The sequence below is a fragment of the Struthio camelus genome, chromosome 24 (assembly GCF_040807025.1).
Source record: "Struthio camelus isolate bStrCam1 chromosome 24, bStrCam1.hap1, whole genome shotgun sequence".
Lineage (NCBI taxonomy): Eukaryota > Metazoa > Chordata > Aves > Struthioniformes > Struthionidae > Struthio > Struthio camelus.
In genome coordinates this window covers 2,948,957-2,972,007 of record NC_090965.1, presented here as the reverse complement: position 1 = coordinate 2,972,007, position 23,051 = coordinate 2,948,957, and the positions used below count along the sequence as shown (strand labels likewise).

The 23,051-nt window shown below is 37.8% G+C and overlaps 1 protein-coding gene across 2 annotated transcripts in view; it reads right to left on the bottom strand.

The window, feature by feature from the left end:
* The window catches only part of KDM5B (lysine demethylase 5B), a 68,767-nt gene that overhangs the window by 29,700 nt on the left and 16,016 nt on the right, over nucleotides 1-23,051 (bottom strand). For both annotated transcript variants that reach the window (XM_068918078.1, XM_009667368.2), the window contains exons 5-16: nucleotides 17,961-18,095; nucleotides 13,904-13,997; nucleotides 11,474-11,577; nucleotides 9,822-9,980; nucleotides 9,089-9,208; nucleotides 8,469-8,627; nucleotides 7,797-7,978; nucleotides 4,740-4,902; nucleotides 3,584-3,703; nucleotides 1,587-1,781; nucleotides 992-1,173; nucleotides 306-430 (exon numbers count right to left, since the gene is read on the bottom strand). In XM_068918078.1, coding sequence (XP_068774179.1) covers nucleotides 306-430; nucleotides 992-1,173; nucleotides 1,587-1,781; nucleotides 3,584-3,703; nucleotides 4,740-4,902; nucleotides 7,797-7,978; nucleotides 8,469-8,627; nucleotides 9,089-9,208; nucleotides 9,822-9,980; nucleotides 11,474-11,577; nucleotides 13,904-13,997; nucleotides 17,961-18,095 — 1,738 coding nt within the window. The remainder of the gene's footprint in view (nucleotides 1-305; nucleotides 431-991; nucleotides 1,174-1,586; nucleotides 1,782-3,583; nucleotides 3,704-4,739; nucleotides 4,903-7,796; nucleotides 7,979-8,468; nucleotides 8,628-9,088; nucleotides 9,209-9,821; nucleotides 9,981-11,473; nucleotides 11,578-13,903; nucleotides 13,998-17,960; nucleotides 18,096-23,051) is intronic.

Here is a 23,051-nt window from a genome sequence, read left to right as displayed (position 1 = left end):
GTCCCCCTCTGGATTTTAAGTAACAAGGTAGAATAATATAACATGTTAAATGTGTTTCTATTTCGATGCTAGTTATATTTTGTTTTGAAGAAAAGTGAATTACAATCTTCTCACACAGAGACTGCTTATCATAATTTCAAAAATGACTACAACTAAAATATTTACCTTAAAACAGGAAATTATATATAATCTCTTTTGACTGTCACATAAGCGTGCAAGACAAAAGTTGGTAAGGTTCATAAATTGTAAGCTGAAAAATTAGTCATTTTTAATCACGTATTGCAGACAACACGTAAGACACTTACTTCTTTTATTGTTAATTTTTGCCTCCAAAGCTTCATTAACATTGGAAGCCCATTCGTTGTATGATTCTGCACGCAACTTCAGCGCATTCATCATTGGATAGAGATCCTCCAGAACGTACCGGTACCTAGAGGTAGCACAGAATTCAACCTTCACGGTGGAAGGGGAGGTGTCAAGATATACGGGTCCATATAATACGGAAACGTTCTACTATTCACCTGGTTCATATTAATTAGGACAATTTCCAAGACAATTTCAAAGTTACCATTGCTTCAAAAAACACACAAGCTACATTAATATAGGATAAACACGTAACAAACCACGGGGAAGGAAAGATGACAGCAGAAAGCAAAGCTAACAAAAGCAAAAAAAGATTACTCAGCGAAGGCAAGAGTAATGAAGGGGAAGATGACTTTGTTGCAATAAATAAAGCAAGCAAACTAATTTATACAGCAATATCACCAAGAAGAGCTGAATGCTGAAAAGAAAGAGTCTTTGTATATGAGCACAGAAAGTGCACTTTGTCTTGGGGGCACTGTATTTGCAGAAGACTGTGGAGAAACAGAATGCTGAGGCTAGCATCACTGGCCTGGCAAAACAGACTAAGTCACTAGATTATCCAACTGCAATAGCTACATACATAACAAATATCTCCAGAATATAGTATTATTTGCTATCTACAACTTACCCCAACTTATATTTGTAGGTGGGACAGGAACAGAGATCTTCTACATGATACAGGCATACAAGTAACCCAGGTTTACATGAACAATAAACAGCAGACATGAAACAAGTGGTTTTACACTTTAAACACTGTCGCTCATCATCAGGAAACAACTCAAAAGCCACTTGCTCTGAGTCAGTCACTCCCTGCAAAAGAGAACCCTACATCACTTCAAAGTCTAACAAACAGGTGATTTGCCCAAGGTCAAACATCAGAAGCTAAATTTAGCACAGAAATAATACAGTTTAGAAATAAGATACCAAAACCAGTAGACAGAAACCTTGGAGAATGAAAAATCAGCTATTCTCAATCAAACTCCTGAAACAACATAAAACATACTACTTTAAGAGAGACATTTGAACAATATTAAAGACAGATGCTAAAACAAGATTCATGATGAATGATTCTTTACCCAATAGGCCTTTGAAAACCAGCACAACTCAGGAAGGCACTATATAGCTCTAAACTGTTGGCAACACATTACAAAGTCCCAGAGTGTATTTCACACCATTGTTTCAATGTTCCTTCATTCATTATAATTTTATTTCCTAGAACTCACCAGTTTATGAACCCTCTCACGCAACTTCTTCTCATCTTCAATCATAATCGCCATGTCTTTCTGAACAGTAGATGCTACCACAACATCAAGAACATCTGCTTTGGAAGCCATTTTACATATCATCTCATCATGAGAAAACACACAGTAACGGTTTAGCAGACGATAATGTTCCACGCATTGGCGACCCAACGGTAACTGCATTGAAAACCGTAAAAAAAGTTGACTTCAGTATGAAAATTATGTTAACATACTGAATTGTTATGCTGTTAACCAAAGACTGTCCAAATGAAAGCCAAGATAAATCTTTCTAGGAAAAACATTCATAATTCAGAATATAAAACTACAGAGAAATCAAGACCCTCAGTAAGTTCTTTTAAACCTAGACCACTTACAACTCCTTAACAAGAGCCGTTATGGATGCAATAAGTTTAGGTAGGCTCCAGGGGAAAACACAGAAGTATCTGGAAGAAACAGTCATTAGGGGTAACTAAATGATAAGAAAGACCCAGGCTGAGAACAGGTGGAGGCTAAGGCAGCACCAATGGGAAGAGTATATACACTTGCCCTGTTCTTACCATTCTCGAGATACTCTGTCAAAGACAGGATCCTGGGCAAGCTGAACCTTGTCTCAAACCATATGACTTATTTTTTTTTTTTAATATAGGACATGAACTGTGCTGCAGCATGGGAAATTGCTGACTCTATAATCAATGCAAGTCCCTAACTAATCCCAGGCAGTCCTTCAGTTAAGGAGAGCTGGGCAGGATACTCAAAACTTTATTTCAAAGCTGTCTGCTAATTCAGGCGGACCCTGTTGCCCTGCTAACAATGAAGTTACATGTTATGGTTCTGTATGAAACTCACAGAAGTGCAAGAGAAAAAATAAAACCAAATCAAACCTCAAGATTAACTAATGCGCTAATACTATCACAATGCAGAAAACTTTCTTCCAGTTCTGGTCTCCTCCTACTTCTAAATGATTTTTTTTTTTTTTTTAAATCTAGCAGCATTTTAGATAGACTACATTCACAAATAGCTAAGTCCATTTTGGAAAAAAAACAGAAGAGGAGTCATCTGAAATATCAGGAGCCTCAAAGGACTGTTATGAGATTAGGCAACACGGTGCATCTGAGAAATCTGCTGGGAAGGAGAAATGATTACTTTTAACTTCTTGGAAGAACTATTCCCCATTTTCACTTACAAAAAAAAAAAAAAAAAAGATAAAAATATTAATAAATTACTATTGCCTAACATTGTAATGTGTGCCTGTATCTGCTGTTTCAATGAGTTGATGGAAACTTTTTAGGAATAAAGTGCCGACATACAAACCTTTTCTTTGAATACTAACATTTTTTGTTCTCTTCTCACAGAGTTATTCTTCTCTAAAAATATACAGCAGCTGTCCTATCCAAGAGGACATATTCACAGTCAGAAGTGATTTTTCTACGTATTCTTTCCAAGAGGACCATCAAAGCCTTTAACTGTTCTTAACGTATGTTATCATCCAATTTAGATCATCATCCAATCATAGAAGCTAAAATATAAGAATCTGGAAAGGTTTGCTTTGTTTTTCAGCTGTAAAAAGCATCCATTAGAGAATTCTCAGTGCAATCAGTAGGCAAACTTCATTCAGGCTTACAAAGATCTTAGGATACGAATGGAATTTGGGGACACAAAAAGAGCAGTTTCAAGCAGTGCTGGTGCTCCTCATATTCTAGACATGCCCAAGATCTTGCCTACCTCCTGCTGTAAAAGTTACATCAACCTTAACTTATAACTTACTTTGCAGACTGAATCTTAATAACCAGAGAAAACCCACAGCTCAGTGCATTAGAGAAATATCTCCAGCAAGACACTATGCTACTAATATCAGGCTCTCTCCGATCTGTGCACTACACTTGTGCATCAGCAGTAAAACACTGCAGTTGTACATCAGCCAGGAATGATTTTGAAACTGCATACATTATGCATTATGAAAAAATGTTTGCAGAACATACCCAGTCAACTGTGCAGAAGTTCACAGCTTCAGCAAAATTGAAACCCTGATTGAAGCCACTGTGATAAGCTCTTGGAAAAGTGATGACAAATTCTCCAGCACACTGATTGGTTCGATAAACCTAAGAGAAAAAGACAGACAGATATTAGGTCAAATCTAAACAGAACTGAAGGCTGAAATCTTCAAAGCTGGAAGAGAATATAGATTTCCAAATCCCAGTAACTTCCATGGTAACTCTGGATAGCTTTAAAACATAAGCCCAAGAATTATAATTGGCATTCAGTAATTTATCATGTAAAATCCTAGAAAGTAAAGGCATTTCATTCAGCCATAACTACACTCTAGGAGACTGCAAGTCAGCTGTCTATGCCTTTTGCACTTTGCTAGCTCTGTTAACAGTTACACTGGTAAAGCACAGGCGAGACTCTCTTCGACAGGTAGCTGAAGGGGGAGAGAATTTTGGAACCTATACAAAAGTTCTAACTGCTGAAAATCTAACGCTTTTGGTACCAGATAGCCAGTATTAGAGCAGGCAGGTCTTCCTGCATCTTTAAATTTTGGAGTCTCTCAAAGCCCAGTAGGCACCATAAATCGTGCCATTTTCTCCAGATTTTCCTTTAAGTCCCAAGGTCAGCTAATCAAAAGCTAATTAAGTTGTAAAGGGACATAATTCCCATGAAAAGTTTAATATGGAATATGATGGAAACTGATGAAAAATGTTTTTAAATAGCTAAGAACTTATCCAGGTCAGAGGAAAAATAAGAGGATGTGGATGACACATAAAGGAAGAATGGGTTTTGGCCCCTTGCCAGAAACTCTATGCAAAAAAAATTGTGTCTGATTAAACAGGCACATGAAGAGCTCCTGCCATTGTTTCAAAGTTCGTGGCTAAACTTTTCATATGAGATACAGAAATAGAAATATACTAAGGTGGGTCTCCAGAGAAGAGTTTTCCAAGTAATTCCAAAAGCAATGATTCCATTGCCCATCTGTTCAAACTGGCACATAATACTAGACCAGAAAGATACAACACACATGGAAACTACTACAACATCTCTGTAATAAAAGTGGTTGCAATTATCAAATTTGAAGTAGAAGTCATTGCAAATGAAAGAGGGTTGGGTTTGGGGGAGTAGCACAGGAGTCCAACAACATACAGGTACTCCGTGGGCCATCAAAGTATTCGGGTTCATTATGGTGACAAGTTGGTGCAAGAGATCTGGCTGAGATTCAAATAGCTCTGGAGCAAGCTTCTTCATTACATCCTCCAGCTGTTCAGCTGCATACCCTGGGGCTCCATACCACGTTTTAGGCTCCCCCCTGCAAGATTATTAAAAACAGTTAAATATGAGCAATCTTGTAAGTTACATTTTCAGTCTTCTGCTTTAAAATACACCATGTCAAAAGAAGGGTATATCGCCAGGAAGGAATGCAAAGATTATGTACCTTCTTGAATCTTCACACTTAACGCAGGTCCCTCATCCAGGCCTAAGCTTTTAACTGCCCAGATTTCTGAGCACTTACTTAAAATATTCTGGAAAAAAAACAAAAAAAGACTGAAAAAGTCCTTGGTGAAGTTCTGCTGATTCCAGCACAACTTCAAAATCTAAGCTCAGTTTCGTCTCTTCCCTAACTACTAACACCATCTTCCTCTCGGATCTAACAACCAAAGCTAGTTCTTTCCGTCTCGAGCATAACTGCCATAAAAGTAACATACAGTAAGTAGAAATTAAATTTCCATTTTACGCAGCTATAAGAGAAGTAAAAGACATCAGGAAAAAAAATCCATATCCAGAGTAGGAACAAAGAACTTCTAGCAACAGTTTAACCCAATGCAAGACAGCTGATAAAATTAAGGTTATGCAGATGTGTTCCAATATGTATTGTTTTGTGTTCACAATAAAGCTGGCTTGTCACAGCGCATGAAGACGAAAATGCTTCCGATCTCTAATAAAGAAAGAAGTTAGAGAAGCTATTCTGAAAAGATCACCTGATCACTTCCACCGGAGAGTCCTAAAGAGTTGGCAGAAGAAAGCCGACATACCAGTCGTCTTTTTTTTTTTTGGGGGGGGGGGATAAAATAAAAAGTGATGGGGAGAATTCCAGAAAAACAAAATGAGATATAATTCAAAAGGCACATGCCTCAAACCTTAGGATTTATCCCTGTATTCAGCACCTTTGTCAGGGGCAAAAGGACAGCTAGTTTGAAGGACTGTGGAACAACTGTTATGTTGGTATCACAAGGACTAGCGCAACTGGAGTTGTTACGATAAAGGGTTAAATGTCTACGGCAACCTTGGACCTGGTCGTCATCTTGGAACAATTACATGAGTTCACAAAGAGTAGTTACAGATGGAACTGAAAAGTGTCCTGTGTCCTAACCCAACACCGGGTTAGTCAAGCGTTCTGCTCCTTGGTATAAAGACATGCGTCAGTGACAAGGAATGGATGATAGTAGTTACGAACTATGCTAAACTTGGACCAGGATATTGGTACCAGGGATCCCTGCACTTAAAGAGAATAGATAGCGGAGAAAAAATTCTAAAGGATGCATAAGATGTCAGCCTTACAAATGTTAGCAAGCTGAAGAATGGATGCTCTTTCTGTGCTGCTACCAAACAGCTCCACACACCTGCCTTTAGAAATACAGAACACAGGCATCAATGCTGGTAATTCTTCCTCTGATGAGGGCTGACATCTTTTTTTTGCCTTTTTTTTTTTTTTTTTCCTTTTGTCATTTCAAGGAGTAACACAGGATTCAGTGTCCTGCAGGAAAACTATTGCCTTCAACCCGCTGAAAGGTCCCCAGTTGTGGCCTGCTTCCCTTGGGAGTATCTGCTCAAAGACTGTTTCCTGGCACAGGATCCTTCAAGGCATGTGGGAATACCGAAGACGGACAACCCCAGTACTTCACGAGAATGAGTCCTGCCTTCTGATGCCTTTTCAGAGTCTGGAGTCTGATATTTGTCTCTTCAGAGGCAGGTCGTTAGGATTTATTCCTCCAGCTAAGAACAACAGAACAACATTAATCGCAACTACATGTGGTTCTCAAATAGGATTAAAAAAAACAGACACAGGCCTCTAAGCAGAAGGGAAATATAGAAGAGTATCTGCAAAGGAGAAAGGTTTCTAAGACATTCACGCTGGAGGAGAAATAAATGACACAGCTTAGGGCTACTTTTACGTTTGTTTGTGAGTGTACGCATACGTTTGTGTACATACACACTGACACATACACTTTATCTGGCTTTGACAGCAACCGCCAACGTAATTTGAGACGAATGATGCAGAAGACGATACCATTCCAAACAACAGTGAGGGAAGCCCTACTAGAAGGAATTAAGTTATTTCATTCAAAAATCCTCCTCTCCTTTACACGATTCTCAGCCTGATTGAAGACCCAGACAAAAAAGCAATAAATAGCAAAAGAAGGTCATTTTTTACAGTGTGATCTGGATCACTCATTTACTTAGCTTCATTCAAACATTTGTTTTAATACTGCCAAATACTAAGAAAATAAGCACTATAAGTAACTGACTACTTGGAGCATATTCCAGCAGCAACTCTTTCAAGAAATAGCGATCGAATAACTGAATAAAAAGAAGAAACACTGAATAGTAGCTGGGATGTGATTTTACCATTCTTCTGGAATACGTACGTTAAAAGGAAAGGAAAAGAGCTTGACAGGTTTCAGCAAGAGTGACAAGATTAATTCAAACTCTAGAAAAGCTGTCGGAAGGTGAGAAGTTTAAAGAGTTCAGCCTATTTAGAATATCAAAGAGATGGCAAAGATCTGCCCTGATTGCAGGTGACAAGTGTTCACATAATGAGAGGATTTATGATAGAACGATCTATCTAACAGACAAAAGGTATGCAAGCTCCTAAGACTGTTAGTTGAAGCTAGATGATTTTTAAAGTTTACATGATTCTTAGTTTTACACTGAGCATAATAAAACATCTGATGGAATATCTACTGAGTCTCTAATGAATTTTTTAAAACTGGGAATGGATGTCTCTTTCCAATATATGACCTTTTGTCCAAAAGTAAAATCAATGCAGGAATCACTGTGTCAAATTTAATCCTGCTGCTATAAGACTGTAAGGGTTATCCTGGTCTGAACTCTGTGAATCTGGTTTTAGTCTGTTAATTAAAAAGAGGAAGGGGGAAGGAAAGAGGGGTTGCTTCACAGGCTGAGTTTATCCCTCACACTCACCAATGCAGGTAGTTAATTGAATAGCTCCAGTGGTCTTCAATATGCCAACAAAATGAAGAAAAGCACATTCCTACATATAGCCAGGGTAATTTCATCCCACATATGTCTGCAGTGATGTGAGCAAGAACAGACTGCTCCATTACAGGCATGTTGTTCAAATTCCAGCCACTATCCAGGTACTCCTGAAAATTGTACAAAACCACCACAGGTTTACATAACACGAGGTTATATTTAAAAAAAAAAAAAAAAAAACCCCACACACAAGGCAGCAAAACTGAGAGCAAAAAAAGCAACAGAAGAAAAGTATTTAAAGTATTTTTCCCTGATTGAAAATGTAAGAAACAGGTCAATGAACCAAAAAACCAAAATCTCCAATGCATCTGCTCTTTTCAAAAATTTTCTCTGACCTGCTCTGTCAAAATGAGATTTTTTTTTTTTTTTTAATCTGGAAGTTGTTTATTAACAGATAAATGTGTGGCCTTTAACATCTGATCACAGCAAATTTTATTTCTCCAAAATGCTCCAAAATCCTTCTGTTCTTTAAACACTATGCCAAACATTCATACAAAAGAAGCAGTCTGCAATTCAGTTCCACTATTTTGCTTTGAACTGAAGAGCCTTATTTTATGAATAGCTGAAATACAAACACAGAGTGAACCAATCAAGACCTACCTCTTCTTCTGGTCTAAGTTTAAATTTCCCATCTCTAACTGGAAAGCCACTGCCAAACTCCTTTGAAGCAATATCAGCTCCATATTCCACTGTGACATCCTCTTCAATGGTACTAACGAGTCGCCAAAATTCTTTTTCAACCAGCTCTGTGGGGACCATCTAGGCATGAGAAGAAGAAAAATATAAACATACAAGGAGTATGTGCTCAGGAATCAGGAATGTAAAAGGCACGTGCCTAAAAGCTAGCTCAGGGAGGAAGTGCCATTAGCTTAAAGCATTCTCCCATTTCAAAATCAGTTCAGCACGAAAATGAAGTGCAGCAGAAACATGGTTAGGACAGGCATTCTCTTTAAGCTCTCAGCTAAGGGCAATAGTTGGAGAACATTCTCTTCCTTGAAGACATTTTTTCAAAAGTGAGAAAACAAGAAGCTAGTGGAGCCGGAAACTACGACACCAACAAGAACAAGAACCTTCAAATTATTAACACAAATCAGAACACCCAATGTTGGATTTGTTCCCACTCAAAACTAGAATTCCCCTCCTCTCCTCAAGTAATAAATTTGACTAAGCACAACAAAAGAAATCTACATTATGGCATCAGGATAAATGCACAAACATACATGTACTGGCATGTTAAAGTAGTCCGACTTGAATGCATCTGCCATTTCTCCAAACGTGCGAAGCGTATAGTCTCTTGCCGCTTGTTCAAAGCCAAATGCTTCTTGAGGTTTATTACATTCCTGCAATTAATAACATTACTATGTTAATACGATGATCTGCACTCATATTTTATATAGATGGGTTAGTATTTCCCCGTTTGACAGGAGGAGGAAAGCAGGGGCACCCGACCAAAATGAAATGACTGCCCCAAGGTGCACGCAAAGTTAGAGGAAGAGTAGGAAGTGCATCCAGAGAGCCCTGACTCTGTGCTCTGTGTTTAATTCACTAAACTACAATATGTATTTATTAGTAAATCTGCATGAGCACTAATGGGTTAATAAGCCTATGTCATAATTTCTGCTTCCTCTAATATAGCAAAGCAAAAAAACAATGTGCAAACCTCCAAACGGAAGCACACCATGAGACTGTACTTTTAAATAGAGAGGGAAGATGGCAATTAAATTCCAAAGTAGTTTTTGAAATTGCAGCTGTACTAAGGCAGATGAATTTTTGGCTCCAGAATATTTAGTGATACCTCTGCAATTTGAAACACATCCAGTCTTCGTTTTAGTTTCACCCTCAACCACCTTGTCTGCGCAACTTTAAGTAATAACAAATTATATTTCCAGTCACTAAGATCAAGAAAAGAACAGAAACAATCTCCAGTCTAACTTTTATGTTTTCTCACATTACCTGAGCCAGACACTGGGGACACCTCCAGTCCCCTTTGGGAACATCATGAAGGGGTGGAATTAAACAAAAAGTATGGTAACTGTCATCACAGCCATCACACAACAGGAGTCGGTCCTCATCATTACCACTGCCACATAAGAGACATACATACAAATCCACCTGCAATAAAAAATAGCTAGAGTGGGAATTTGAGCACTTAAGGTAACTCATGCTGAAAGAGCACTTTGGTAATTAAGTCATCTATGACGTTTGCTCAAGCTTTTTTTCGTTTTAATAGTCGAAAGGGAAATGAGATAAGTGAACACAATTTTGTTACGTCATTGTATAAGTTTAAATAATTCCCCTTTGAAATTTAATGAAGGACCATAAGAGTTGCAAGCCTTTACGTGGCGTTTTTTCTAAATGACAGAAGACTTGATTTAATATACTCAAGATAGTTTTAATCAGCAGTACTGTGGATTCTGGAACTATATTATAACACCCTGTCAGTGAGTGGCTCACATATCCTTTCTCTTGTTGGGTTCTTTGCTCTTAAATAAGCATGTGCGCACATGTGCTTCAGTCTCCTCCGAGGCCAACTGTTTGGAGCCTCAGAAGAGATAGAGGGGTTCCTCTTGATGGGAGTGTTTCTTTTTCCTCAGAGATATTGGCAAAGACCTTCATCTTGCTTTGAAAAGGCATCAGCTTCCAAGCAAAACCACATGCTTTTGGACAGAGGGCAGCTGTTAGAGAAGTATGATGAAAGTTTTACAAAGCAGTTACAGAGCTCCAAGGATAAGGTGCAGACCTCCAAAAACGTTTGGGAAGAATTGTCTGTTGCCAATCAGACACTATCGCTTCATTAGTGACAGAATGGATGGCTTTTTTCAAATACAGAATAGAACTGGTGAGGACAAGTAAATTCACCTGTCTTACATTGTTAAAAAAAATCACAATAAAAAAATAAAAGGAAATGGAGGATGCTTTTTTCTGGTCAGGTTTCTAGTATTTGTGCATTTTATTCTTAAGTCCCTAGTAATAGGTGTGGATTAAAAAAAAAGAACTTTTATAATTTTAAGAAGGACCTAGATGATAGTGTGCACAGGAAAAATCTCTGTGTCATACTTTCCATACCCAGACAAACTAACATCACTTTGGGTTTGCTTGTTTGTCTGGGTTGGGGGGGGGGGGGGGGCGGCAGGGAGAGGTGTTAAGAAGAAGCGATTGAACAACAAAGCTTCCAAACTAGTGGTGAAATTGTGGAATAAGAGCCAAGTCTGCTGGACAGCTGGGTGCCAAAGTTTGTATTGGAACTCCCCTTGAGACGAAGCAGCAATGGAGGAAGACATCAGATCACAGAAGAATCACTTCTGTTTGGACTCTTCTTTCAAAATGGCTATTTTAAGACTGTATTTGGGGACAGGAGACAAGTTACTTCAGAAAAATGAAACTTAACTATTCTGTTATTTTCAGCTTCTAACAGCATGAAACTTTAGGGGTATCTATATCCCAGTAGGCACAGACACTGCTTTGTGTCAACCACAGAGTTGCACGAAAAATACAAGAAAGCCGTTAACATGATATAAATTACACTAAGTTTCACTACATACCCAAGAGAAACCCAGAAAAGCCTGCAATCAATACGAAGCATCAAGAATGCAGGGCATACTCACAGCACTAGTGGGTTTTTTAGACCGGACTTTGGATTTGTCTTTCTCTGGCTCCCCAGTTTGTTCTCTCTTCTCAGGAAGTTTCACTGTGCTATGCATTTCCTTTTCTGGTAAAATAGGAGAAAAAAGAAAAGGCTATTAGAAAATGTCTTACTGCTCAGCATTACTCATTATCATTTGTTTTATGTGTTATACTTGTTGCTTTGCATTACTTGTTGTTACCTTCTGAACTACTTGTTATCCCAAACACATTGGGAACATCTCTCCTTGAAATGGGGTTTATCACTGCTATAGGCTGAACTAAGATCATCAACAGTGAAGGTACGCTCATAAAACTGTTTTGACTTCTCCAAGTTTATTAGCTACGTGCAGAGATGGCTAAAGATGCCTTATTTCATGATGGCAATGCAACATTAACACCAATTATTTCAGTTAACTTAAGGCAAGATTTGAACGCCTGCAATAAGCCAGTCTTACCAGACCAACCAAGAATGCTATCATGCCGCCAGTGGGTATTTTTTTTTATTTACAATTTTAAAATAATATTTATAATCATCACAGCCCATATTTTTCGGAGTGGGTACTTTAAATACTTAGAAAGACCACTCACCTTCATAACCTAACATTTTGTTCATGTGTGGTGTTAACAAACGTGGTTGAATTACTCTGACAGTTTTACTGTAGCATATAACACGAAGACATGAAACAACACTACAGCTTCTTGTGATGATCTTTACACTCCAATTTCTTGCAGAGATAACTTTCATGGGAAGGTTTCATCAACGATAAGCATGCAGCAAAAGTCACCCTGAGACAGGAATCAGTCCCACTACTTTCTTACACTCCTACCCTTCTCCCCCTACTGCCTCTTAGGAATCAAAATGACATGTTCCTCAAAATATAGTAACACTGTGCCCAGTGCAGTCTAGCGGTATTTTAGTAAAAAGTAAAGCACTATGATACTTCTTAAGATTTCAAAACTAAGGCATGCTATCACAGATGAAGTCTCTGTGACAGCAGCCGGTCTCTTCTATTAAGTTGTCTTACGGAAACAAACATGCAACTAATGATGTATCAAGATGAATAGAGAAGCAAATATTTTTCAAACACTGGCTGAATCTACAAAGACATGCTCAAACCCCAAACACGCAGCTTCTTGTGACTCAAGTCCATTCATGTAGCAAGCAATTTTCTAGTGTGAGCAACAGTCTGGTACCCAAATTGTTCCTAGCAACTACCTGAAGCCCTGTAAATCAACGTTGTGTCTATCAAGAAGCAGGCAATTACAAAAGAGCCTGGACAGCTATGCGCCCTTACTGGACAGTAAATAGATAGCTTGCTCACATACACTTGATTTCTGGAACTGACTTTCACATGAAGGCTGCTTAAGTAGCGCGTGTTGCTACTCAGGTCTTCATTCCTGAATTTAAAAAAACAACCCAATCCCACCCCGCGTGCCATACAGCAGAGCACAGAGAATCCCAGGACTATGGTGTTCAAGAAACAGGGATACCCAAGCTACCAGCAAGCCAGAGGTTTCTACGTGTGGACATGAAACAATCTAACGCACTTCTTGAAGTCCAAGAAGCTAACAAAGACATTATGAAAAAGAACGCATACATCTATCAACAATTTAACCATTAAAGACTGTCTAAATCATTTCCCTTCTACTTTTCAGAACAAAAAAGTAGCTCCTAGAGGAGCTTTTTGTCTTTAATAAAAAATCATCAAATAAAAGGTTCACAATCTATAGGTAAATTCTTGAAAACAAAGAGTTTGAATGAAACAGAAGACTCACAAAGTGCTCAGACAATGTTAATAATTAGCGTAATTATAAGTGGTTCTCATATGTACTTTGCCAAATTGATTATCAACAGTTTTATTCTTCAACTTGATGGCATTAAACAGTTCTTCTCAGCTTGAAAATATTCATTTCTTTAAAAAGACAGATAATAACCGATGTGGGATTATTAATAGAAGCAATTTAAAAATCAGAAGTAATATGAGAATTTAATAGTAAATTCACAACATAGTATCTTCTATCTTCCTGAGTTTGCTTTCTTGATTTTGAATTAAAACTCTTTTCTTAAGAAAAGTTTTTGAAATTTGACACCTTCTAAAAAGTTACCTCTTTTTAAAGCTGGTAGACTGATGTTAGCTATTAAAGACGCTGAAGTTTAAACAGGCAGAATTTTCTTTAACTGCAAATACCTTCTTAAAAAAAAAAAACACTCACAAAACAAAAAAAAAATTCAAAGCGGTAAAATGCTTTCACAGTAAATTCATTTTTTGAAAATGAAGTTAACAAAACTATTTCTTCAGACACTTTGAATTGTTACAACTGTTAAAATTTATTTCTGGTCTTAAAATGAGCTTGCAAAAAGTAACAAAACGTGAATGTAATTTCTGCCTCACTCCTTACTTGCCACTCACCATTTTCACACTTTGGAGGTGCACATCCCATTCTACGTCTCAGATTGTGAGTTCTGGCTTCTGGAGGTTCAGATTCAGTTTTAATATTGGTAGCCTTAAAACAAAACAAAACAAAAAAAGAGTCTTAAATGGAACACTTCAGTTTTATACTTTTATGTGGGAAACTGTTAACTGTCATCTAAGCTCATAGCTCCTTACCCAACTACAGACCTATGCTTTTGGGACTTACTAGCTTACGCAAAACACCAAAAACTTTCAGAAAGCTGGCAATTACATGCAATGCTCCAGGAAAGGCAGCGCATCCAAGCAGATCCAACCTGTACTGAACTCCTTCCACTCTTCTGAGTTGCTTTGGCTCCGAAGAAGGGAAAAAGTTGGCTATGTCCAACACTCAAAGCCTTAGCAAGAGAGCTTTTAAGATCTGAATAGGACCCTGCAAGTCTTTATGGTTAAGTAAATTTGGTGGCAGATCCTTCAAGGCTTTTAAATACACTTCTCAATACTTTCAAGAACTGAGAGATGAACAAAATTAAAAAGAAATGCAATTTTGACTTTCAAGTTCAAAATATATTTCTGGATACAAATCTTAATCCACTCCGATAAATGCCAAGAGAGGACAGCCAAGGTGCCTCGGGTTCAGAGAACAGGCTTATGCAAGACACACTCAAACATTTCACTTCCTCAAGATACAATAGTGGTCTTCAAACTTGTAACCTGACTTGTTCTAGGGAAAAAGCCAGTCAGATTTGTAAGCCAGAGGAAAATTTTTGAGGACTTTGTTTATACTTGCTTAAAGAACCATTTTCTAGTTGCAAATTAATAAATCTAAAAAGGCACCCTGAATTTCAGTGATACTTGTATTTAAATTCTTTAAAAAAACAGAAAAAAAGAAAATCAGACTTCAGAGAGAAATGACACAGAGAACAATCTGGACAGGTCTGAAAGGAAAGCTTACAAAAATCCTTTGCCAATAATGACACCATAATGTTTTTAATTTAAGAGAAGATGATCTCACTGGAACTTGATAAGCAGCAAAGGAGCAAGGATATTGGGTCTTTCAAAACATTTTATTTTACTCTTTCAGAAGTAGTATATACTCTGGTCTTCTAGGAAGAGAACTCAGAAAGATGATGTTTGTGGGGCTTTCAACAAAGAGTTGTGTTTCCATTTAATTCTAGTATTTCTTTGCTGAAGTTTTGAGACTGTGGGACAACAATTCTCAAAACCCTCAGAGTAAAGATGGTTGGTTTTTTTTTCTCAACACTGCACCTTTTAAACCTAATTTCCTAAGGAAATGAGGTCATGCAACCACCACCCTCTTGTTACTCTCATGCAAGTCAGTCCACCTCCCTCGCCCCAGCGAGGACTTGTCCCCCACGTGGGCTGGTTGTCTAATTCTAAAAGAGAGATTTCCAGCCTGAATGCATCACCAGGGATTTATTCTATTTTGTAGTTCTTTATTTCAAGCTTCCCCCCCTCCCCCAACAGATTGCTTTCATATCATTTCCCCTCCACCTTTTTTGTTCTCTTTGTCCGAATTACTGTCTTCAAGAGAAGAGGTATAAGCCCCATTGCTTAACATAGGCAAAAAAATGCTGGTCAAAATATTTAGTAATACACAAGCTTGCACTGATCCTCATCAAATGCCGTAAGAGATGCCTAATCTTTTACATTGTTAATGTCCAGGATTTATATCCTGCTTTTTATGTTTAAGCCTGTTTTTAGCTTTGCAATAGTTTTTCTTTTTTCAGCTTTCCTCCCTCATATGTAGAGTAAGGCAAACCCTTTAAGTCACCTACCCTACACAAAATGCACTATAACAACTGCCCCCCCCCCCCCCCCCCCCAAAAAAAAAAAGCCTCTTTCCATAGAGAATCTCTTGGGTACTTTTTCCCTCCAGTATTTCTCGTGTCTGTCAGATATTTTTATCCTATCTATTCCTCTCATTTTTACTTCCCCATCATTGTTGTGGTCTTTTATGCCGTTCTTTTGTACACCAAGCATCTAAATTCTCTGCATTTCAAAACCAGCCCTCTTCCATTTTAATTAGGAACATTTTCTTTTAGATGTTTACTCAACGTGTAGCAAAGGACAAGGTAAAATTGTATGCATTTTTCAAATGCAAAGAAAAATTTTTATCACAGCCTGTATTGTTGCTGATAAAAATAATTTACGGGGCTTTCCTACAGTTCACTCATTTTAAAGGCTTGTAACAGATGAAAAAAAGCGGGCAATCTGAAATCTGTAAACAGAATGAACTTAAGACACTGACAAATCCTCGCATATTTAGCTGGAACAAAAAGTTGAGGTACATTAACCAAACACATGACTACTCTACAACCAAGCCACCATAAAAATCACCTGTCTAGCTTAAAGGGAAGAACAAAAGGGATTTAATCAACGTAGCTGACTTTGCACTAAAATGGAATAGCAGCACTCACATAATCTATTAACAAATCTTAACTTTGGAAGTTATTATTTGGAAGTCTTAAGCACTACAGCTCCTCCCAAAGCAAGTCAGTCCATGCCCCTTAATTTATATGTTTCAATTCTATCTTCAATTCTATTTTTAAGTAAGAATTTTTTTTTGCCACAAAATCACTTAAAGTGCATGACGTCAGCAGTGCTCAGGGTAGGAACAGAGAGCCTTACATAGCCCTACATTCTGGCTAAATACGAGCAGGTATTTTTCACGGAAATGACAAAAATATGCATCCTTTGGTAGCTAGAGCATCCAACACCATCATCATCAGTGAAACAGCTACCATTTTAGTAAATATTTCCTATGCCTTTTAAATGAAACTTTAGAATTCATGTCTTTCAACCACAAACTGATACTTCACACGGAACATTTCAGCTCAAACCACTAAGGTTTTCTCAGAACTAGAAACGTACTTTTAACAGGGTCTAGTGGTGGAAAAGTTTTAGAAAACCTCAATCATAACTGTTATTAACTAAAAATAGTTATGGGCAGCATTTGCAACAACTAAGTGGTACTACTCTGTGGTAAGAAAGACCAAGGTTAGAACAATGGGAGCTAATTGAAATCCTGAAATGATTTTAAATACAAATCTGATTACAAAGATGAAGAGGGTCAGTCACGACCTTCCTGACTCATGATGTCACCACTAGTAAGACTGTCGCTTGGGAACAAGCCTCCTCTACTCTTAAATCTTTTCAAATAAAAGAAAAACTGAACTCTCTGAAGGCAATACCATCAGTTTGGAATGACTGCAATCACAGTAGAACAGTTGTCCAGCAACAAAGAGAGGACATACAAAATCTTCTAAAATTTGTCTTCATAGGAGAACTGTATGGAGATACAGTCAATAAATTTTATGCTAAGCCGAATAAATATTATTTCTTAAGCACATGTAAGATTAATCTAGCTAGACTGTACAAAACTGTGCTGACTGTGTTACACGATTTTTCCTCATATTGCACGGTAAAAGTAACTTAAACTCACGGAGCTCAGAGAGGGTCAAAAATGAAATAAAACAATGCTAAAGTTGCACCAAAAACCTTCTCTAAAGTCCGTCTTCAGTTCATGAAAGGTTTACAGAACCTTCCCAACACGTTTAAAAAATGACTCCTGTTCATTGGCTGTCATCTGAGGAAATTACAAAGATCAAAGCTCTACAAGATAAGCTTCATTTACAGAATTTATCACCCGTGTTTTAATCTATGCTATTAGCCCTCTGTAGTTTATAATTATGCTAGAAACATTACTATAGCATACAAACTCATACCTAATGTATAAGTGGAACAGCTTCATTAGAAGAGCTTCTCGGAACTCCCCACCTCAATATACACTTTCTGAAAGTATCAAACATATCTTGCCATATGCATATAAATATTTAGGCATGCTTAATAATGACAAAGTTAAGTTGGTAGTTACTCTACATATACATTTAGTGATCTGACTGAAAGTAAAATTAGCCCTGCAACTGAACTAAAACCTGTTGTGTCATGTTTCTAGGTAAACTATCATTTGATTACTGTTTCAAGCTCAGTAACCATAGAGCACGTACTCATATAAAGACAAATTATCTCTCACCTCTGCTCTCAGGCGTTTTGCTCGACGAGCAGGTGGACAAGTTTCAGATGGCTGAACAGACTGTCTCTGTGGAATATCATGAGGCTTATATTCCTTGTCCTTCGTGTCACTGGTGAGGTCTGGCTTCTGCAAACACTGAAGAGAGAAAATTTGATTACTTGATTCCTGTATCCACTTCTGATACAAGCTTTGTGTAAAGCAATTTCCCAGCTATTGTGTAAGAACGCAGAGAGCGCTTTAATGTTTACTGCACTGAGTTAACAGAAATAGTTAATGACAGTTGTAATATTACCTGTTTGAACATGCAAGTCACAAAATCAATATTTTCTGCCATTTTACTGAATGCTGTGGCTATAATAAAGGCTCTTCAATAAAGCTGAAATCATCCTTTGAACTTCATCAACAACAAACATTTCTGTTCCACAACACTACTCATCAAAACAAAAATTGTGGCAAAACAGTATAAAAAGCAGACAGTCTTTCATCTCTAGTCTTTCTGGTTTCTTCTCAGTTCGACCTTTACAGTTCTTCGGCAGCCCATACAATGTGGAACTCCGCTGAGCAGCTACAGTATTTTATTAGCTCTTCATAAAATTCAAACATTTCACTATGGAACTAATACCAATTCCTGTAGTAGATGATCCTTTCACAGAACATATCAACAGCAAACTGTTACAACGTCCTCTGGCTGTTTTACTGCAATGCCAACATACAGAGCGACACAAAAGTAAATTGCAACCTCTCCTACATCTCTGCCTCAACTGAAACACAATTTTGTCTGAAGAACATTTCAGAAGTTAAGTTCTTTATATATTTTGGAGAGGACAATACTGCTGCTGTATGAAATTGAGGGCAGAAGGGAAGAGAAGAATGCAGGAACAGCTTTAGTTCTTTCAAGTCACTGAATAAACACGTTTGTATTAATTGCTGAAAACCGTGCATGCATTTGGCAAGAAAAGTCATTATTACTGACAATTTTAAGTCTGTCAAACCACACAACATACAGTGACAAGAGACAAAATTTAGTAATTTTTAATGAGCGAGCAAAGAATCCTAAAGAAACAAGAAGTCTTAGGTTGTCATAAAGTATTTCATATGAATTGCTAGAGCCACATTTCCTCAGTTCTATTAAGCTGTTTCCATTAAAAGCTTTTCCTCAGGAAGAGAGAAACAGGACAGGAATTGCAGACGTACCATTACAGTGACATAAGGATGGATGACCTGTCGACAACGCGAAAATCAGACTTTCAAAAACAAACTATACTCAGAAGGGGTGGCAGGAGAGGAGGAAAAAAGTGATATTAAAGAAGATAAGTCCATACTGAAAGAAATATATATGAAACAAAAGAAAAATCCCACAGTCAGTGGTAGCAGAACATCATTAACCGTCACCCAAAGGAAGTCCACAGTACAGTTCAGAGAAACCTCCAGAATTTCTGCATTATTTAGGACTGCTTTTGATCTGAACTTTGTAAATTTTTCTCTTCTAAAGCAAACTTCTGACTTAATTTCAATATTAAACACGCATACAAGACAACTTAACTTTGCAGCTTATCGCACAGGAGCAGTAAGTCCTTGTGGCTGATGCTCAAGGGCGGGCATGTTCCCACTCTCGCACTGAAAGATGGTGATGTGAATTATTTCACGTTAACCTCAGATAAAGTCACTAATAATAATTTCTCAGGACAGAAAACAAGATGAGCAGAAAAGGCAGCTGAGTAGGGGCAATATGAAAATGAGAGCACAGAAAAGAAAAACAGATTAATGCCACACAGAACGCTGCCAAATTCCAGAGTATTTAACATTTATGTAAATACTGGTTCCTTGAATTGTGTCCTCAAGTGCAATCTGAGCCTTTCACTAAAAAAGTTTCTGCTCCCCTCGCTCCGCCCCAGTAACAGAGATCCTTGAAAGCAAGTATGTAGAAGGCTAATAGAGCTTTTCCTATATAAAAGGATAATGAAACCTGGAAAGAAAAACAACAAATAGCATAACTGGTTTCATTTCAGTGAAGTGCCCAAGCAAAAAAGAGCACTAGTCACCGAGGAAAAAAGCCCAGAAGACATTCCCTAAATGTTGAGGCTTCAACAGCTATTTAAGCAATCACGTTCCTCAGTGCCTCAGTACCCTGAAGGCAAAGCACTACCATGAAATAGTTTTTATTTAATGCTTTCAAGCGTATGTACAAGAACTAGAAATTTAGATCCTGTCTTAAGGATGTTACTCCTAGAGCGACCTGATCAATTGCAAGCATGCATCTTTAACTAAGGATGATACTGTCTGCTATTTCTTCAGTGTTTCCTCTCTCAACCAGTATAACCTGTTTGGAAAGGTGAAACATCAATCAACAGTTACTCTACTATAAGCTGATCTTATAGACTGCGATCCAGCCTGTAACCATGATCTCATTGTATTCTGTGAAGATGGTTAGAAATACAATCTCCAAATGGTGGCACAGAGAAGGTGAAAAATCCATCAATTGAAATCACCAAGAACAGCTCCTTCTCCAGGCAGTGGAAGGAACATCCACAAGGCCTCCAGGACGCCAAAGGATAGAGAACACACGGTGAACTTCTATAGGGATACAGTTCACCTCCTACAGCTCTACGCGTTTACAAAGTAGTCATTTACACACGAACTAATGATCCAGACTCCCTGTACGTTCAGAAAAAAAGCAGGAACTTGCAGGGTACAACTAATCTACCCCTATTACTTTCCACTTTAGGATAAGAAGCATCACGTGATAGAAGTGCTTATTTCTCTCCACTGACAATAAATCCTCCCAGAGAACTAGCTCACATAGGAATCGTTTAGAGACATAGGCATATAAATTTGGACAGAGGACTCCCACTCAGGACCTTAAAGCCTTAGTTTGGAAAGTTTCATACGTAATCCACACCAAAGAGATCAGATGGAAAATTACCAGACTGGTTATATTCACTGAAAAGCAGACCACCACAAGACAAATCCAAGCCCCCCAAATTGTAATGCATTTGGAATAATACAAACATCTGGGCAACACATCACAGTTGTGACAAGATCCTGGGCACCTCAGTTCAAGCACCACTGCCTAACTTCAGCACATTTCTTTCAAACGTTACCATTTAAACCATCCCAAGCAGATACAGCACATGCCATCAGCTACACGTAGGGTAACGTTTATGCCTCTCTGCATATACAGTGACTCTGTAGCGCTCATACTGAACATTACAAATGGTTAAGAATATAAGCAAAGCACAGAAAGTAAGAACCAGTATACCAACCGGTCCACTGCAACTACCCTAGAGTAATACACCCAAGATCCATCTTAGTCCAATCTTTTAAGATAAGAATAAAATAACTTTATGTCTGCAGAGAGCTTCTCCGAGTATTAGAAGCTGGCTGACTTGCATCAGTTTTGCTATTTGACTGAAGTATTGATACAAGAGCTTTAATCAAGACATACTGCCCGCTCATCTCCAAACAGTTCCAGATAGTTTCGCTACTTCAGTATGCCTATAGATATATCTCCAGCTAGGATATTTGCCAAAATTACTCCTGAAGCTATTTTAACAAATGTTTAAGTCATGCATAGACAATGAACGCTCTACACAGATCTGAACAAGATTTAAGCTACGGCATAGTCATCAGGGCAAACTACATCATTCTGTACTTTTTCTTTCGCAGAAAATAAGTCAATGGATATTGCAAGCACTACCAGCTAAAAATATTTGGTGAGTGCAAGCACTTATCTTTTATGGATGATGATCCTGGCTGCATGAAGAAATTCTCTCAAAAGGCTTGTTGAAATATCAAAAGATGGAAACACACATCTGAAACTGACAGCTGTCAAATCCAATAGCTGTATCTTCTCCAAAAACAAAAATCACAGATGCTCAGATTCCCAGTAAAGCATTGAACAGACGTACAATAAAATGGACACCTACACAAGAAGCATCTGGGAAAGCACCACTTATTGAGAACACATGGAAAAAAGCCAAAAAGATAATCTCAGATGAGATTCTTCCTCAAAAACGTATTGCAAAACAAACTCAGTTGGAAGACAACATTGGCAGGAAGGAAGAAAAGGGAAAAAAAAAATAAAAAAAAAAAATCAAACCTTAGGGTGAAAAATGTTCTAAACTCAACATATTTCTGTAGATTCTCTCAGTTCATTGAAAAGACACATGAATACCATGTATGGGAGGGGAATATTCTAGCAGCTGTGCGGGGAGGGGTTTAAAAGATGAACTGAAACATACCTTTTCCAGAACTGCATGATCCACTAAACACATCAGTTTGGAACAAATGTCAGGTGCCTATTGCAAGAGAGAGCTTGGAAAGTTACGTTTAAAAAAGAAGTGTGACCTCACCAAATGAGATCACAAGCAGCCATTGGAGAATGCTCTTCCTTTCTAAAAGCATCCTTTACTGAGCAAACTATGAATGTAAACATCAACTGCATGAGAGACTTGCATGGTGGACCTACCTCTTCAAGAAAGTCTGTGATATCAGTTAAACGTTTTAAAACCTTTAATTACATCTTTTTCTGTGTAATTGCACCTCAAAAATAGAAGAGCAAAGCTAGATGTCACAAAACCACCACCTTCAAAAAAAAAAAAAGAACCCACAGTTTTCAGAACTAATAAATAGGGGAAATTTTGAATGAAATGTCTTCATAAAACAGTATTGCTTTCCATGTTTTAACATGAATGTGTTTGAGGCAAGGCAAAATATTCTTAGCAAGTATGAAGACTTACGTTCAAATACGTCTTGTACTTATCCTCCATTTGTAAAACATCTAAAACTACACAAATTGGCATAAAAACGGATGTCGGCAAGCGCAACCTACTTAGTTTTCCAAATAAATGACTGCTACTCTAAACAAAAAATCCTATTCTTCATTAGAGACTACTTTGTCTCCACCCTCATTCAACTCTGAATTTTGTTTTAATGGCCAAACGTTAAGCAGAAAGAATGAAGATTTAAGCTTTAGAGAACTCCGAAGCCATGCTATTAACTGCATTACAGCATCCACGAAGTATTCTCAAGTGTAAATGCCTCTAGTGAAAGTGAAATGACCAATTGCTACAAAAGTACCAAGCTTTGATA